Below are 19,846 nucleotides of genomic sequence, written 5' to 3'. Positions count from 1 at the left end.
GGGGCTGGGTAAGACCAAATGGTAAGCCGCTGTGGCCTCTCGCCCTTACACTCTCTCAGCAATCACGTGATGGCGTCGGGGAACGAGATTCTGCAGACGCGCGATGAACCCGCGTGGCGTACTCCAACAAGAGTTCGGGACGAGTAACAGCAACAGCAACTACAGTGAATTCATGGTGTGCTCCACATGCAAGGACGCGTTAACATCGGGCAAGGTGCCCGTGACGAACGGAACTTTAAGTCGACCCATGCGCTCCTTCGCATCCCCACATGGTTCCCTTTAGTGGGAGATGGTGACATTTTTTTTCCCGGAGCATCTGTCCTTGGGCGTGCTCAGGAAAATGCGGTAATGGGTGCGGTTGTAACTTGTGGGTGGGTTGCCAAACCAGCTTTGACAAGGTCCTGCAAAGCGGCCCGAGGCACCCACTGAAGAAGTATCCGCACAGACGTGGATGCAGCAAGATGGTGAATACTATCCGAGAGTGACGTAGACCGATACACTCGTCGTATATCGTGGATAGCTTATGTCGAATCTATACGAATGATGAGCTGAGAGCACCTGTCAGGTAGAAGAAAATGTATCAGCGCTGCCAATCCGTCACGTATGGCAGCCAGCTCAGCAAGGTGAGCCGGCGGTGCGAGATGCGCAAAATACGAGCATGTCTGGCCAGCCTCAGGTTTTTAATGGGCACACAGGAGCGGTGTGAATGGTGGTGCCACTCACACTGGCATCAGTATAGGCGACAACAGTGGCGGCATCTAGGTTATCGGCACGAAGCAGACGGGAAACTTGGGCGTTTGCCTGGAGTGGAACCGGGCTGTAAAGGCGACCAAGAGGTTTGTTTTCAGTGAGTTGCATTTTGTTCCACGGGGCAATAGCGCTCGTCTCTGAAGGTGTATGGTGAACTTCTTCGCCCATGTACTGCGCCAATGCAGCAACCGAACAGAACGTTGATGGCTTGAGGTTGCGCGCACAGCGACGCTGGTGTACTAATTCGTCAATGGTATTTAGTTGGGACTCCTGTTGCAGTACTGTTAACGGAGTGATACGTGGCAGTCCAGTTATGGCTTCATGGTTAATCGCCTCTAGACGTGCCCACTGTGCGAGCGTGAGGTGATGAAACTTGGCCTCGGTTGCAATATCGACCGAACAAGGAGGCGAGCCATGTTGGAGTTAGAGCCACCAGATTTCTTCGCAATCCGTCGTATGAGATGTATTGTTCCTGATGCCTGCTGTTTGGCACACTTGACCCAAGGTCCTGTAGGTCCGGTAGCGTGAATTTCCAGGCCAAGCACGTAGAGATTTGTAGCTTTATGTAGCGGCTTCTGATCCAAAATTAAAGGGGCCATGACACCCAATTTTCCATCATAATCTGTGTTATGTGGATTAATCCTTGCGCATTCACAAATAAGCTGGCGAACTTTTAGCGCATTTGGTCGAGCACTTAATGTATAATCGAATATATCTGTAAACACCCGAGCGGCCCGAGAGTCAGGCAACACTGGTGCACTCGCGAGCCGTGACGTGACAAGCAGCTAGCTGTTCAAGCGTCTGCATTGCGGCGAACGATATTGTCCCGTGGTCAGCTGCACGTGATATCGAGATAGTTTAGCTTTCTTCTGCTTGGCACGGAAAGTGAACGATTTGCAGCGGCTGAAACTTCGGTAGAAGACGACGGCTCCGTTCCGTGCTGCATGTGACGTCACACGCGCCATAGCAACATGGCGGTCGCCGGCGGTGGGCGGGCTTTACAGCCGGCGACTTCTAGGTCTTGTTTTGCACTGAAATATTCATTTACGGCCCACTTTTGAAATCCGTATAGGCATAATAGACCCTCTACTTCTAGTTTACGCTGAAAACCACAAATCTTTGGGCGACCGTGTCATGGCCCCTTTAACTGCAGAGGCCGAACTCCCAGTATACGACGCCCATACTTGTTCGCAACCGACATAAAGTTCGTTTTTTCTTTGGAGATTTCAAGCCCAATCTGGGTGCACCAGTTATGAGTTATGTCGAGGGTCTCTTGCAAAGCTTGTTCTTGACAGCTGATTTCAGGGTGCACTGACCAAAGCGTGATGTCATCTGCATACATGATGTATTTGGCGTGGTGTATTAGCGCCAGCTTTCATGCCAGTGGGAGGAGGGCCACGTTAAGAAGAACTGGTGCGAGCACAGGTCCCTGTGGGACACTTCCATTGGAAACAAACTGTCCAACTGGTTGGCCTGCTAAGCGAATGGAGAAGCTGCGATCGTGGAGAAAGGCTTTCACGAACGCGCAGACTCGACTGGGGACTATGAGCCAGTGAAGAATTTCCGCAACAGCATCATGGCTCACATGATCATATACTTTGCGAATGTCCATAGACAGAATGGTGCAAATCCGTCGAGAGCGACCTCCAACAAGAACCATGGATGAGAGGTAAGGAAGGCCATCCTCAGTGCCCAGATGCGGACGGAACCCGATTTGGCCAGGATGATGCCAGGAATATCTCTCGAGCCACCACGTGGTGCGTGTTGCTAGCATACGCTCTGTCAGTTTGCCCAATGTTGAAGTGAGAGCTATCGGGCGCATGTGTGCGATATTTCTTGGAGGCTTTCCTGGTTTGGGATTGGGAACCATTTCTGCATGCCGCCAAAAGTCAGAAATGGCTGCAGCAGACCAAGCTTTGTTTATGACCTCTAACAGGACATGTACAAACTTGTCTTCCGTGTTTTTGTAAAGTTCATAAGGTATGCCATCCGGCCCGGGTGCTTTACTCGGTTTTGATTGGTCTATTGCTGATAAGAATAGGGCCATAGTGAAATCAGCCTGCATGCCCTCTATATCGGTGAGCGTAGGGAGCGTACCTGCATACTCTGACTTGTTCTATAATGTTATAAAACACCGCTAACCCAATTGTATCTTCTCTGTACATCAAAGATCACATATAATTTTGTGCGAATGAAGACATGTTTTCTCTCGCGGTATTGTATATATATATATATATATATATATATATATATATATATATATATATATATATATATATATATATATATATATATATATATATATATATACGGTGTGAGGGAGCCTGGCCCCCCACACGACAACAAGTCGGTACGCCGCTGTTGCGTAGGCATCACTGATAATACGCTACGGCACGCGCTCCTTTGTCAACACTAACCGTGCTCACAGCCTAGAGTTAAATATATAGCGGACCTTCGTTACCGTCTATAACGAACACAGACAAGCGAATGCATGCTGATCGATCATGTTCTCTCGTCAGTTCGTGACGTCCGTTTGGTAAATAATGCGCATATCGAAAATCGATCAATTGTCCTTGGCTGCGTGTAGTTCATATTTCAGGGAAGACAAATCAAATGTACGAGAAGATGAGAACCGAGGCTGATCTGAACCAAAACGCCACGCCAATCTCGTTCACAAAACAAGTTCGCGTCGGTACGTTTTTCTCTGCACTGAAGCAATGAATGCATTCAGTTTAACAGTATTATTTTATTCTCGACATTTCCACGCCTCTCTCTTGGTCTGCACAGCGCACGAAGCGGTGGGAAGCCATCGCACAAAGTAGACTAAATACCAGCAAATCGCAGCTGAAATGCTGCGCTGTGCGACTGCTTTTGTTTTGGCGTCCGAAAAATGATGGCGGACGGCGCTTGCGCGATTTCGAACCGATGGCGCTCCACACCTCGAACAACACATTTAGACTGTAAACCGTCCGCAGAAATCGCACATACAGACGATTTTGCGTGTTGTCCGATGTAATCGGTGCCACCGCAGTTGCAACCGACGTAGGGCTCATTACCTGCGAAATGCTGCCACCGACGGCATGCTGCCAAATGCTGTCCTAGTAGCACTGTCCCTGTGCCATACATGAACACAGCATAAGCATGACGCAAGGCACGCCACACTGGACGCTGGGACGCAGCACATAGAGGCCAAACATAGCTTCATGATTAGCGCCGAATAATTACTAAACGCAATTGAAGTACTACTCTAATACATTGCTATGATCGATGCCTCGCCTTTCGGGTGAAACTAGGGCTCGCATTATAATGCATATCAAACCTTTTTCCGCTTTGCAGAAAAAGTATTGCGAAATAAGTAATAAGTATCACGAAGTCTTCACTATCTCTGCTATTTACAGTTGCGCTTCACTAACAATTATTTAGTGCAAAAAACGGATATTGAATGAATTAAAGGAATACGCCTACGATTGTGGTAAATTTAAACAGGACCGCGACGTCGTTAAACATTCTGCCAAATTACGGACATGCCCACAAGTCACAATAAGCCACACTTTGTCTACGCAGTGGCCGAAAAACACTGCAGCTATTTCTACATCGCAAGACAATGTGGTACGCAATTCTGACAAAGAACAGCTAGGCAGCATGGCTATCTTGCCAACATACGACATTTATCACTTCAGTAAGCAGGGTACTTAAACATTCTCACCATGTCCAGTTGGTCACCATCATCACTGGTCGTAACGAAATGTAGTTCGTCCGCCAGTACGGAACTTCTCTCCAGATTCAATATGATCTTGTCAGTGATATGAAGAACAAAGTTTGCAGCAGCATCTCTTGTTTGGAGTAGAGTTGGGTACACGAGAAATTCTTCTGCTTCATGCGTGAAATGTGAGGAAAATGTTAAATTAGTAAGCAGTCATAATACACAAGAATAAGGTAACACACAGAAAGTGATATTTGACCCAACACACCTAAGTTAGTGGACATACGTTTGAAGACACTCTGGTGATAAGTACGTAAGATCGCTACACAAGCTACATGCCGAACAAATGTGTCCGATATAATACTAGATATCTGGCGTTGCTATGCTTCGATGCATCAGGTGTGTCCTCATTAGAAGTCCGCAGTTAGTCCAGCTCACAATTTAGAGGTGTTCATTTCAGATTTATCTACCGCTAGCAGACCTGTTTTCTTTTAACGTTCTCGCACTTACTAGTCATAGTTTTCACATTATATCAAGCTGCTATACATTTACCGCGCAGCAGTCTACGAGTATTAGGAATTGCAGGTGAGCTGCACAAGGAAGAATTTTATAACGTTAGTAAATATAGATACGCTCCAAATGAAATGTCGTCATCAGTTGGACGTTCCGCATCAAGTCTTGGCAGCTGGGATGACTTGGCAGCTGGGTTGGCAGCAACGCAACATTCCGCTGACTGCATCCTCTTACGTGCGCATACCTACGGATCCGGCGCAAAATTACCACGAACCCGCTGCAGCACTGTACAGTGGCGAATAGAAGTTTGTGCTCCTAGCACAAAGAAATCATCGGACTGGCTGTGTCATCACAGCGCCGCGTGCCACCTGTGACGAATGCCACCTGTCCATCTACATGAGAACCATCATGTGGAAGCTATATAAGCTGGGATTATCGCGGAACTCATCACTTGGCGGCTGGGTTGGCGGCAACGCAATATTCCGCTGACTGCATCCTCTTACGTGCGCATACCTACGGATCCGGCGCAAAATTACCACGAACCCGCTGCAGCACTGTACAGTGGCGAATAGAAGTTTGTGCTCCTAGCACAAAGAAATCATCGGACTGGCTGTGTCATCACAGCGCCGCGTGCCACCTGTGACGAATGCCACCTGTCCATCTACATCAGAACCATCATGTGGAAGCTATATAAGCTGGGATTATCGCGGAACTCATCACTTGGCGGCTGGGTTGGCGGCAACGCAATATTCCGCTGACTGCATCCTCTTACGTGCGCATACCTACGGATCCGGCGCAAAATTACCACGAACCCGCTGCAGCACTGTACAGTGGCGAATAGAAGTTTGTGCTCCTAGCACAAAGAAATCATCGGACTGGCTGTGTCATCACAGCGCCGCGTGCCACCTGTGACGAATGCCACCTGTCCATCTACATGAGAACCATCATGTGGAAGCTATATAAGCTGGGATTATCGCGGAACTCATCACTTGGCGGCTGGGTTGGCGGCAACGCAATATTCCGCTGACTGCATCCTCTTACGTGCGCATACCTACGGATCCGGCGCAAAATTACCACGAACCCGCTGCAGCACTGTACAGTGGCGAATAGAAGTTTGTGCTCCTAGCACAAAGAAATCATCGGACTGGCTGTGTCATCACAGCGCCGCGTGCCACCTGTGACGAATGCCACCTGTCCATCTACATCAGAACCATCATGTGGAAGCTATATAAGCTGGGATTATCGCGGAACTCATCACTTGGCGGCTGGGTTGGCGGCAACGCAATATTCCGCTGACTGCATCCTCTTACGTGCGCATACCTACGGATCCGGCGCAAAATTACCACGAACCCGCCGCAGCACTGTACAGTGGCGAATAGAAGTTTGTGCTCCTAGCACGAAGAAATCATCGGACTGGCTGTGTCATCACAGCGCCGCGTGCCACCTGTGACGAATGCCACCTGTCCATCTACATCAGAACCATCATGTGGAAGCTATATAAGTTGGGATTATCGCGGAACTCATCACTTGGCGGCTGGGTTGGCGGCAACGCAATATTCCGCTGACTGCATCCTCTTACGTGCGCATACCTACGGATCCGGCGCAAAATTACCACGAACCCGCCGCAGCACTGTACAGTGGCGAATAGAAGTTTGTGCTCCTAGCACGAAGAAATCATCGGACTGGCTGTGTCATCACAGCGTCGCGTGCCACCTGTGACGAATGCCACCTGTCCATCTACATCAGAACCATCATGTGGAAGCTATATAAGCTGGGATTATCGCGGAACTCATCACTTGGCGGCTGGGTTGGCAGCAACGCAATATTCCGCTGACTGCATCCTCTTACGTGCGCATACCTACGGATCCGGCGCAAAATTACCACGAACCCGCCGCAGCACTGTACAGTGGCGAATAGAAGTTTGTGCTCCTAGCACGAAGAAATCATTGGACTGGCTGTGTCATCACAGCGCCGCGTGCCACCTGTGACGAATGCCACCTGTCCATCTGCATCAGAACCATCATGTGGAAGCTATATAAGCTGGGATTATCGCGGAACTCATCACTTGGCGGCTGGGTTGGCGGCAACGCAATATTCCGCTGACTGCATCCTCTTACGTGCGCATACCTACGGATCCGGCGCAAAATTACCACGAACCCGCCGCAGCACTGTACAGTGGTGAATAGAAGTTTGTGCTCCTAGCACGAAGAAATCATCGGACTGGCTGTGTCATCACAGCGTCGCGTGCCACCTGTGACGAATGCCACCTGTCCATCTACATCAGAACCATCATGTGGAAGCTATATAAGCTGGGATTATCGCGGAACTCATCACTTGGCGGCTGGGTTGGCAGCAACGCAATATTCCGCTGACTGCATCCTCTTACGTGCGCATACCTACGGATCCGGCGCAAAATTACCACGAACCCGCCGCAGCACTGTACAGTGGCGAATAGAAGTTTGTGCTCCTAGCACGAAGAAATCATCGGACTGGCTGTGTCATCACAGCGTCGCGTGCCACCTGTGACGAATGCCACCTGTCCATCTACATCAGAACCATCATGTGGAAGCTATATAAGCTGGGATTATCGCGGAACTCATCACTTGGCGGCTGGGTTGGCGGCAACGCAATATTCCGCTGACTGCATCCTCTTACGTGCGCATACCTACGGATCCGGCGCAAAATTACCACGAACCCGCCGCAGCACTGTACAGTGGCGAATAGAAGTTTGTGCTCCTAGCACGAAGAAATCATCGGACTGGCTGTGTCATCACAGCGTCGCGTGCCACCTGTGACGAATGCCACCTGTCCATCTACATCAGAACCATCATGTGGAAGCTATATAAGCTGGGATTATCGCGGAACTCATCACTTGGCGGCTGGGTTGGCAGCAACGCAATATTCCGCTGACTGCATCCTCTTACGTGCACAGGTTGGTTGAACATGCATTCATTTTTCTTTTTTGCCGCACCCACTGCTGCCAAACCAAAATGTCCACTTGTGCTGAGCTATCTAGAGACTTGGAATCATCGCGCAAGGAAGCTGCGGAATTGCGTATCAGCGTCGCCGTGTGTAATGACATCTATGAAACAATGAAGCGTAAGCAGGAAAGCCTGGCCAAAGAAAATAAAGAGTTGTCTCGAACAAATGAGCAGCTAACAAAACAGGTTGCTGAATTGCAGCATTACTTGCGCATCAACAACATTGAAATCAAAGGTGTTCCGGAAACAAAAGGCGAAAGCTGTGAAGCAATTCTGCAACAGGTTGCAGAAAAGATTGGTTGCCCTGTCAGCCCTGCCTAGATTGATGTGTGCACAGAGTCCCCGTTAAAGGTGGTTCGAACATTATTGCACGTTTTTGTTTACGACAAAAGAAGGCTGAATTTGCTTCAAAGGCCAGAAAAGCGCGTCTGACAACCCGGTCTATCGCCTTGATGAATCAGGATAAGCCCATATTTGTCAACGATCACCTAACGCCAGAGAACAAGCGGCTGTTCGCTCAGGCATAGGCTCTTAAGCAAGAAAAGCAGTGGCAGTTCCTATGGGTTGAGAACTGCTGCATCAAAGCAAGAAAGACTACGGACCGCCCAAGTGTACCGTATCTCTGGTGTTGTTGATCTGGCCGTTTTTTCCTGATAACATTTATGCATCTATGATGATTATGAACCATGATGGCGACACACACTGTCCTCGAGCTGAAGCAACTTCTTAGTTCGTCTGCTTCTCATATTTCCATCATACACTTTAACACCCGAAGCTTACCGAAAAGCTTTCCTGATATGGTTAATTTCCTTTCTTTAACCGATCATCACTTTTCGCTCATATGTATATCAGAAACATGGCTATCTGCAGCTGATAACATGTTTTCCATTCCGGGCTACCGTGCTGAATTTTTTCATCACCTGGGTGACTCTTATGGTGGATCAGCCATATTCATTTCTAACGCGTTATCATATAGACGGAGTACTGATGTAGCATTTTCCGTGTCGAAATGTGAATGTCTGGCTCGAATTGAACCGTGATTTCTTTCCATGTAACAAAAGGACTATCATTGGTTCAATTTATCGGTCCTCATCATCGTCTTACAGTGACTTTTGCGTTGAACGTGATCATATACTAGGCTCGTTTATTTCCGAAAATTATAATGTGAGCAGTTTAGGCTACATTAACATTGACATTCCTGGAATAATGGCAGTTCTTGTGTTCAGTACTCCAACTGCTTCATGGGTCATGGTCTGGAATATCTGCTGGATTCTCCGACACGATGTGCTCCTTCTGGTCGGAACGCACTTATTGACCATATGCTCAGTAACGTTATGCCAGTTCAGAAGACCGGTGTGGTCAATTTTAATCTGACAGACCATTATCCAATTTTTCTTTTATGAAAAACACAAACTAATTGTAAAAATAAAATGGTCAATGGGTGCCGCTTCGATTCTGCGAAGTTCGTTGATTTGGTATCCAGCTCTGACTGGGGGAAACTATCACAAGAACCTTGTTTCAACAAAGCGTTCAGTACCCTGACTGAGAAACTAATAGGTATCAAAAACTCGTGTACATCTTTATCCATCATATCGCGTTGGTACTCAACCCCTAGAAACCCGTTGATTACTAGGGGACTGCTGCGCAGCATAAATAAAAAAGATAACCTTTACAAAAAAGTAAAACTTCAGCCGTTCAACCTGTCCCTCAGTGCCCGCTTTAAACTGTATTCACAAACTCTTACTGTCCTACTTAAAAAAGCCAAACGAACCTACTATCAAAATCAAGTGCTCGAAAATGGGAATGGCAGTAGGAAAAATTGGAACGTAATTAAGGAATTCTTACATCTTGATCAGCCAGATGCACTTGAGACACAATTTTCGGATGGGACCAGCGTTCTAACTTGCCCTATCGCTATCGCCAATTCATTTAACGAATCATTTTTCAGCAACTCAGCATCGACTGTCACTAACCTGCCTTCGTTGCCTCGCTTGCCTCACTCTTTTTTCTTAAAACCCACGTCACGTGCTGAAGTTTCTGGCACTATAACACGTTTGAAGACGACAGGATGTGGCATCGATTCAATTTATCCATCTAGAATCAAACTTGTTGCTCAAGATTTATCTTCAGTGCTTTCAGAGCTTATTAACACCGCATTTTGTTGAGACATTTTTCCTACAATCCTCACACAAGGAAAATTGGGCCATCTCCCCGAAGGGAACGCTGATGGGATGCGAAGCAGCAGCGTTGCGCACGGGTGGCGTCACGGGTTGAACGGCGCTAACGCGGGTGCTGCGGTGAGCGCTGGAAGATTCGTTTGAAGCTAAACTCGGTGTAGCGTTTACTGGTGTAAACGCTTGTTTGAAACGCAGACACGGGAGGCAGCCGGCAGCTGCGGCGCTCCGGCGGGTGAGGGAGAGAGTGACGAACGCGCCCACCTGTGAGGGAAGCGTGCGAGGGGTGCGTGACGTCAACGCCCAGCTGCGGCGTGACCTACTTGGCACCGCTCCAACACCTGCGCCGAGGGAAGCGCGTTGCCTCGCGTTTGTGCGGACGGACAGCGTTACACAGGCTAGTCAAAGAGCTGCTACGCATCTAAAAAGTAACACCTGCATTCAAAAAGGGAGACCGAAAAGTTTTTTCTAACTATCGCCCTATAACAATCCTCCCACTTTTTAGAATAGTAATTGAGAAGCTCATTGTGAATCGTCTAATGGACTACCGAACAAGATTTACCCTTTTGTCACATAAGCAGTTTGGTTTTCGTGCTAAGTTATCCACCGAATTAGCACTGATTAAACTAACAGATAGTGTAAAACAGTTCATCAATAATGAGCCATGGGCAGGGGCGGTATTTATTGACTTAACTAAAGCTTTTGACACTATTAACCGCTCTATTTTGTATGCTAAACTTGAATCCTTGGGAATGTGTGGGCCTACTTTAGCCCGTTTACAAAGCTACCTCGCTAACACGACCCAGGTTGTCAACTATGGCGGTGTTTTATACTCTCCGATAACAACTAACCAGGGAGTTTCACAAGGCTCAATTCTGGGACGTCTCTTGTTTCTTATCTACATTACCAATTTACCATCATCACTTAACTCTTCTGGCTGCATACTTTACGCTGACGATACCACGATATTTTCTAGTGACAAAGATTTTAACAATCTACTAGCAAAATTAAAAACTGATGTCGCGAATCTTGCATCATGGTGCAAAAATAACTTATTGAAGATCAACCCTGTTAAAACAAATTTTATGTTATTTCGTCATAACCCTATCAACGTTCATTACTTTTCTAGGTGTCACATTAGACCCTCAACTCAAATATAACATTGATGTAAATTCTGTCATCAAGAAGACTGCTTTTGGCATCCGCGCACTCATTCGCACAAGTCATTGTTTTCAGACACATTCTAAAATCACTTTACTATGCTTTCATTAACAGTCACCTTACTTACTGCATTTCATCCTGGGCCAATACCTACGCCACACACCTGACATCCCTCATTCACCGTGAGAAAAGAGCAGTCCGAATTACCACACATACTTCTTACACAGCATCAGCAGCACCCTCCTTTAGCACTCTCGAAATTCTACAATTCATTTCCACCTTTCAACTCAAACTTGGAATTTTATTATTCAGAAGTAGAATAGGTGACACACGGGTTTCTGAAAACAGTAACCTTGTGCGTCCAAAAGTAAGCACTAACTACGGCAACATGACACTAATATCTAATTACGGCAAAATGACCCAATAGAAGCTACTAAGGTCGTTGCATGCTACAGTATGATCATCCAGGCGAATAAGATTAATTAAGAAACACAGGCGGAATCTTCATACACCGTCGTTCCACCGCCGTTCCGCGTCAGCTCCGCCCAAGCAACACTCAGCGCATCTGCGCGCTCATCGACTCGCTTCAGCCAAGGGGATAGGACAGGCAATGCTGTACGTTTTCGAAGAAAAAGCACAGGCATTTCTTGTGAACTGCAGTAACATTTATTGACTGAAATCTTCATAAATACTACTGGTTCCCGCCCTAGCTTACGTCGGCGGTGATGTAAAGTTGATTTCTGGTAGAACGGAATAAACACAGGACGGAAAACTGTGACGCCTGACAGCCCCTGCTCAGCTGTAGCCTCCCCCACAATGCAAGAGCGCAACGTATCAAAGCGTTGCATAGGCGACTTGCACCGCAGAGGACCTATGGTGCGTCGTGGTGAGGCACGGAAAACGATCTTCACTGCAGAAGCTGGGAATACCTCAAAATTTCATAATCTAATTTTGTGAAAGTTGTTTCGAACGAAAACTTCGCCATAGTTGTTGGTTTGCCTCTGCGCGGCCGGCAGTGAGCGCTCACGAATGTGGGGGGGGGGGGGGGTCTCAGCACCCCCCTCCGACGTTTGGGTGTGCGCCCCCCTTGCCCCCGGGTAGATACGCCTATGAGAGGAGCCTAACCAACGTAGGTCTCCGCTAACCTCTTAGCCCAATCCAGGATCTGGTCCTGGACTTCCGGCGCCGAGCTGAGCGTGGCAGCCTCCCACTGCTCCTTACTATTAATGTGTGAGTTAGGTGATGGGCTCCGAGTACAACCCCATAAGATATCATCGAGATTGGCGCTTTGTTGGCAGAAAATGCATAAAGGCGAGGAAAATACCGCAGGGTGTATAAGATGGCAGAAAGAGGAAGCGCACGTTGTGTTGCCTCTCGCGGGCTCGCGCGCGTTCTCTGGAGCTTTTCCTAGCTCACGCTTCCTGAGCGAACGCGCCGTCTTATTTGCCACTAGTTTTACCGTGACGGGCGACGACAGGAGACTCTGTGAGGGACTACGACGACAGGAGACGCCGACAGCCCGAACGCAAAAGGTACTTCGCACCCTAAAATGTCCCATTATTTTCAGTAGCCAATGTGTAGCGTTTGTTTGTGATTGATCAAAAAGCTTCCTTCACTGGTAATAGGTTCAAAGCCTTAAAAATTGCATCCGTGTGTACGTCGTTCAGCACTAACGATGTCTGCACTAACGATTTCTTATGTCATAGCTCTAGTTCGGCGAAAAACAGATTGTAGAAAAGGGGCAGGTGTGATGTCAGCGAAGAGTTTTTTTCCCAGCGGACGAAACATCAAGAGAAATTAAAGGCCGCAACGACGAGCACGGGCGCAGGCAAGATGCGTGACAGGCGTATTACGTAACTTAGCTTTCAGACCTCCCTCTTTCAGATGTAGGTCAGCCCATGTTTGCAAGCTGACGGAACAAGGGCACTGACGCGGCGAACAGTGACTGCTCTGCCGAATTCGTAGGTAATGAACCACGTTACGGCAGTCGCTTTGTTTGTGCAAGAAGCAACCTTCCCGAACAAGCCAACCGGGTTCTTGAGCCTTTTCTGCAGTTAAAAAGGTCTACCCAAAGGTCTCCAAACTTCTAGTCACCAAAAATCAAACAAGTGAGTGCTCTTGTTTCTCCATTTGCCGTATAGCTTTTACATATACTTTGATCGCTCTATGGACTTTTTAAAACGGGATCATTTGTTTTCATCTTCACAACCTCATCAGAGATAATATGCTTGCCATCTTCCCCACGCAGTTAGAGCCAAGAAAATTGCCTGTATGCAAGTGGTGACGTTCTTCGGAAGTGTTAAGTGCTGTTTGACGGATATGTCCAGGGTAAAGACAAACGACGCTGCTCACTAATACCCCAACATGTTCGGCCACTACCATGCAGCTATAATATTCAATGGTAATAAATCCAGGGTAAAGACAAACGATGCTGCTCACTAATACCCCAACATGTTCGGCCACTACCATGCAGCTATAATATTCAATGGTAATAAAGAAAACAAAGAATTATTGCAATAATAGTCTTCTGCCTTCCGATACCAGGTTTGTTCTGTAAGCGAGAACTTTTTTAAGAGTTCCTGGGATACACCAAAAGAACTTCCTTCTCGCTTGTAAATTGTATATTTATTGAAAGCAGATGTTGTAACAGAATCACTATAATGTTCCAAATTAAGCCATCTTCCAAATTTTTTATAGGGCTGCAGGCAAACAACTGAGAATATGTGAGCAGTAGTTCTTAATGCAGCACCAGACAGCGGCCTGCACATGAGCGCATGCAATGAAAATAGAAACGCATAGGGAAATGAACGTGTGCGCAGCATTGCAGCAAAGAAAGATGTGAAATATTACTATTCGAGCTTTTCATGTGGCAAGGACTCGTTGCTCTGCAATGTACATTTGCTCCACGAGTGTTTTTTAAATGCGAAGCATTTCTTAGCGAACCTCTGGCACTTTGAGCGTTTCTATCTACGTATCTATCTATCTATCTATCTAGCCGCCTACGTCTGGGTGCTCTCATGATCGCCACCTTAATTTGGTGTAGACCAAACTTTGCATGGGAGGGTAAGAGGATTTGACGAATATGACTGCCGGGTCATGACATGAATAACGTTAAAATCTTGTCGCGTACGTCGTCAAACCCTTTCCACTAGACACGTGTGGCACATACCCGTTTACCACGGGCCGCGGTGTACGGGTATGCGCCACAGGTAACATTTACAGTTTATATCTACCCAGGAACGGCGAGAACAACCATTGTGAACTTAAATGCTAGGCGTTAAGAAAAACCAACATCGGCAGCGTCGACGCAACAAATGGAAAGAATGAAAATTAGGATCCCAGCAGGAATCGAACCCAAGCATTCTGCATGGAAATCAGGTATTCTACCACTGAGCCACGCCAGGTCTATAAACTGGTTTGGAAAAACAGCCTACGCAGGCGTAATATCGGTGCAACGTCAATTGTGGTTGTGGTGCTGGCTATCTAATTTTACAAGAAAGCAATAAACACTACATGATACTCCTACGATGTCTACTCCTACGATACAGGCGTCATATCAGATTAACGTCTGTAGTTCCAGTGTTGGCTCCGCTTTTATAGCAGTCTAATAAATATTACGTTTGTATTCCTATGATTTAGCAAGCTATATTTAAGCACTGCTCGACCTCGGAGGAATCATTAACGAAAGTTAGATATGATATCCACATCACCGCACCGTAAAGCGCACTTAGCCCGCCAGAACGACGCAGTGTCCTCTTCATTTCTTACGAGGCTAGGCGATGGCCTCATGCTGACCGAGGATGACGCCAGATTGATTGACATCCGCTTTGTAGGCTACATACGCCGAAGTAGTCTACAAATACGACAAACACCATCCACTGATGTTGGTCTACGTAGCACTATCCAGGCCTACGAGCCTCGACGGCCTTTACCTCACCAACGCGAAGGCTGGCTTCAGGTTCCGACATGTCGCCGGCTCTGTCGACAGACAATTTGTCGGCGAAATCACCGAGGCATCCACCAATTCCAACAGCTGTACTATACTACATATTTCACTACACATGGACCCCTCGTCATCACGATCACGACCGGAACCTATAATAGGTCATGCCCAGCTGCTGGTGCTCACTGATCACGGTGATGATGCCCTTGTTCAAGAACTGTCAAGAACTTGTTGCACACATGCACATGGGTTCGTGAAACGTGCGCGCGTTCTCGGGACACGTAAAGCGCTACATATATGCTTACCGCTTCTGGTGTTGCTAATACCCACGTTGCCATTGGCAGCGTTACCCAACCGTAAACAACTGGTTATATAACACATATGAGGCTCTTGAACATATATAACTGTGCGTGTAAAATTTATACAAATCTTTAGCGTCATTTTGTAACGTGTCGCTCAGTAAAGAAAAGGTTACGCCCCAGTCACCTGCCCGCCGTATGCTTCGCATAACATCGACTCCCACGGTACGTGGGATCTGCCGAATTTTTTCTTTTTGCATTTTTTCCTTGTGTAACCCAAGAACTTGGAGCGATTACATACTCACAAAAAAAGTTAAAACAAAGTCAAACGGTTATGGGGAAAGAGGCACCATTTAGTAGTCATACTTCCAATGTCCTGCGGTCATACTTCCTATGTCAACGAATACGCCAGTCCTGTAAATCGGTAATAAGGGAGGTAATGCTGCGCGGTAATATTTCTTGCAGTGAGGAAGTGAATTGTCACGACAAGGCTTAAAAGACATGAAAGAGTGATTTTCTTTTGTTCAATTTAGCGACGGTTGCCGCTTTGGCAGACATAAACTGGAAGTTGTGATAGAGTCTTTATTGGGATTCTCTGCAAGCAGAAAATCGCGCCCAGCTCTTTTCACATAGTCGTCGGTAAATGCTACGTAAAGCTTCCAGGTATTATATGATAGCCCAGCAATAATTAACTGAGATGGAGGAGACACATAACCGACGCATACCTCACATCGGTGCAAGCACACAAATCACCCTGCAATATCTTCCGTCACCTTGTCAAAGTGTTTCCAGCGGTAGAAGGTAACACGGGAATATGATAAAGGCCGGTCGCTCGAGCTAGGGTGCCTCGATGCCAGCACCTCCGCTTCCAGGGTGGAGACGCCTTTTGACCCTTTCCGCGCCGCCGTTTCTTCGTGGGGAGCCACATTTGTGCTAAACTGATAAGCGAAGTGCAGTGGCTAGCGCGGGGACGGTGCTGCAAACACGTTGCTATTTAATTTATTCGATCAGTTCTTTGACCGCTGTGACACGCTGCTGTGTGCCACTGTGTACTGTTTCACATGCGAAAGGGCAACGGATGCTTCGCTTCCCTCGTAACGAAGAACGAAGAAGCGAATGGGAGGTACAGGTGAAGCGCGACCGCTGCCATCCGACACACAATAAGATATCTGAGAGTAGTTGTTGACTTGTCATGACGCATGGATTGATGTGTCATATATACACAGGGCATACGGCGCGGCGTGTCCACGTATTTTCTATCTCAATAAAATATTACCACACGTGTTATTTTGATGTATTCGGGCTTCACCCGAAAACGCTGTTTGCAACGCTCCGCGCAGACCGCGCCGCGATCTTGCAGAAGCTTCACGAGTGTTTTAGCTCATTCCATTAAGATTGCGCGCAGGACGCGAATGGTCTAGTTTCTTCGAGAGAGTACGCTGCCACCAGCGATAACGCTGGAATGTTCGATAGCACACGTATAAAAGCCGACACGCTTCACCACTTGTCAGATTATCGACGGCAGACGCTGTGCTCACCGCTATCAGTATGCAGCGTGTATCGCTGCCTTAAAGTTTGACTTTCTCTTTCCCGGCCACAAGTTCGGCTAAATAAAGAGTTTCATCTTGGACACGCCGACTACTGTCTTCGTCGACATCACGACTTCGTGACAAAATTCCTCTGATCGCAAAGCCTCAACAGCAAGACCTGTAGAGCGTAAGAATTATCTTACGCTTTATACTTGGGTATTAACTAGAATTAATTATTCAGCACTTTGAAGAAAATGTGCGAGATTGGAGATTTTAAAAGAGTACCACGCGACAGGCCACTAGCGCGCAGAAGCATTAGCACCGTGGAACATGTTATCACCAAACGAGCGATGTTATACGCAGTAGGAGGGTGTGAACATACCACTGGTGAAAATAATAAGCGGTGGCCACGCGCTTTGTTTTCGATACATCGTCATCTACCGATGTGACCTCCTCGCCAGCATTCAGCAGCGACTAATTGTTCGTAGCGTGATTGAGAGCACTCATGTCGCATTGCGCAAGCGTCAGGTCGCGACCTTTTTTTTTGTTTTTTTTTCTATCTGTCGCACTTCTTTGCAATCCTGGAAAAACGAAAATCCGGATAATTATAGCTATGGAATAAAATATTGTGCGGGAATTTGAGTTGACAAAAATTAATTGAAATTTGCCAGGTCGAACAATGGTTTAATGTTGGTTTGGTAAATAATTCGTGATCAAGCAGTTTTGAAAATGCGCTAAGCTGTGTTGCCCAAGAGAAATGTAAAGTGTGCTAAGCTGGCTGCATTCTAAAAGCGTGCTCGTGAATTTTCTAAGGTGGTAGCCCACTCAAAAAAAAAACTTTTAGGAGCAGCCAGCGTTGAAATAGCTTTTTCTCCAAAACAAGCATATCCTATTAACTTACCCAGCCATTTAAAGTGGAAAATATTGATTATCTATTTATTGGGAGGTAATCTCTTTCAAAATTTGCATTAAAAGTGGTCGTCACACCAGCCGTGATAAGTGACTATTGGGTGGCTTAAATCAGTAAAACTTTGGCATTTATGAAACTAACGATTGGAGCTATATAGTGAACTAGGATAAATATTATGCAGTAATTGTAAAGCAATTAATGCTAAAAAAACCAGAAATACGGGAAAAAAGCGCCAATTTAGACATAACCTGTTTACAAAATCAGCTGTGAATTCAAAAATATTCCATCAATTTCTGTTATTCTAATTCACCGCACAGGTATATAAGTTGTAAATTAATATACCAAATTTCAATTCAAAGTAGATGTTGAGAAAAAAGTTATGAAAGTTCGCGTCACATAATTTGGAGCAAATTCTTATTTTGAGAAAGACGCAAAGATTTCCGAGCTTGCAAGAGGTGCGCGTCCCTCTTGTGGCCGTTTTTAGAGATTTAAAAACAATCAGAAACACAAAGTTGTATTTAATGACATCCTCTTATGTAACAGTCAAAATAAAATTTATAAAGTATTTTGAATAATATTAATATAGAAGAAAGAGCACTTACTTTCGAAAAAAACACAATGTGATTTCGGTTTCACTATACGAGCATGGGGTATGGAAAACTTGCTGTAACTTGCAAACTAATCATGACAGGAGGATAATTTTTGTTGCAACATATTTTTGAAGGTTCGGGCTTGCCCAAAAAACTAAAAATTGACCTCGAGAAAAAAAATTGACTTGTGTAGGTGGCCAACCATCTTAAAGCTTGGCCCGAGTTAGATAGAAGAGCCTCTATAATTGGTTACAAAGTGCCGTAACGTTTAGTTCCTTGTATTTTCGCCATTTTCCGAGGACACGTTGTAGTGCGCCAAGCTTCGAGAAAATGGTATTGTTGAAGAATTTATTACCTTTGAGCTGACGTTAACACATTTCTAAAGGGAACTTTTCTTTAATTGATGGAATAAACAATAAGTACGTCTTTTTGGTAAGGTGTTGAGCTTTTTAAATGACAGCAAAAGGAGTAGGAACATTCTTCGTAAATGTCTGACCACTAGCGTGCAAATGCAGCGACGTATACCGGCGCCCCAGGATCTCCGCAGTGCCTCTCCTGTTGCTATAGTACAAATATTTCCACTCGAGGCACTGCAACACCAACTTCGCAAACTTAGCATGAACGCAATTACTGCACAAGTGATAAAAGCAGGCAACAATGTCGATTCCATGAGGAATGGCAAACAGTCGTCATACATGCCAAACTTAAATTAGGCGATGCAGCATTACTTATCTTCAGTAAGTAAGTACCTTGTACTAATTCGAAAATACCAAAATATAGCCATACGTTGTTAGTAGCCCCTCCACCATCGAGCTGATATTTACCTCCGTAACAAGTGCGCAGAAATTGTAGAATTAGGAAAGCGGGAACCATCTCAGTTTTTTTTACAGCACACATCAAAGGCAACCACCCGTTTAGGCGTGCACTTCTTTACCTGCCATATATACACAGCAGTCAGCAAGCGTATATGCCTTTCCACATAGGTCAATATGTGAAAGTGTTGGAAAGTTCAGCGCGATTCACTAGTCTTATCCTGACGGACATGCGCGCTGCACTTTACGCATGACGGACATTTTCACCGATGTGCCGCTCTTTTGCGCGTGTTGGCTCAGAAAAGGGCACTAAAATGGAGCCTAAAAAGGAATGCAACACCAGGTACGGCCGCATTTGTATAATTTCACTGTCACGAGATTTCACATTCTGTCAAGTTAGATGTTGCTTAACGAATTCACCTGCTATCTCGCTAATGTTTGCGCAGTCAGCTTCTTGCGACATTTGGCCGGGCAATACCGG

General features: G+C 46.3%; 1 protein-coding gene across 2 annotated transcripts in view; it reads right to left on the bottom strand.

Moving 5' to 3' along the window:
* Positions 1-19,480, bottom strand: part of LOC119390618 (venom metalloproteinase antarease-like TtrivMP_A) — a 102,996-nt gene extending 83,516 nt beyond the window's left edge. Inside the window, exons 1-2 of one of the 2 annotated variants that reach the window (XM_037658223.1) lie at positions 19,378-19,480; positions 4,457-4,623 (exon numbers count right to left, since the gene is read on the bottom strand). In XM_037658223.1, coding sequence (XP_037514151.1) covers positions 4,457-4,623; positions 19,378-19,450 — 240 coding nt within the window. In that variant the 5' untranslated portion in view covers positions 19,451-19,480. The remainder of the gene's footprint in view (positions 1-4,456; positions 4,624-19,377) is intronic. The other variant, XM_049414880.1, reaches the window with a different exon arrangement.
* Between the last annotated feature and the right edge of the window lie 366 nt (positions 19,481-19,846).

This window comes from Rhipicephalus sanguineus, chromosome 4 (assembly GCF_013339695.2).
Source record: "Rhipicephalus sanguineus isolate Rsan-2018 chromosome 4, BIME_Rsan_1.4, whole genome shotgun sequence".
NCBI classification, from domain to species: domain Eukaryota; kingdom Metazoa; phylum Arthropoda; class Arachnida; order Ixodida; family Ixodidae; genus Rhipicephalus; species Rhipicephalus sanguineus.
This window is presented reverse-complemented; position numbering and strand designations above follow the sequence as displayed.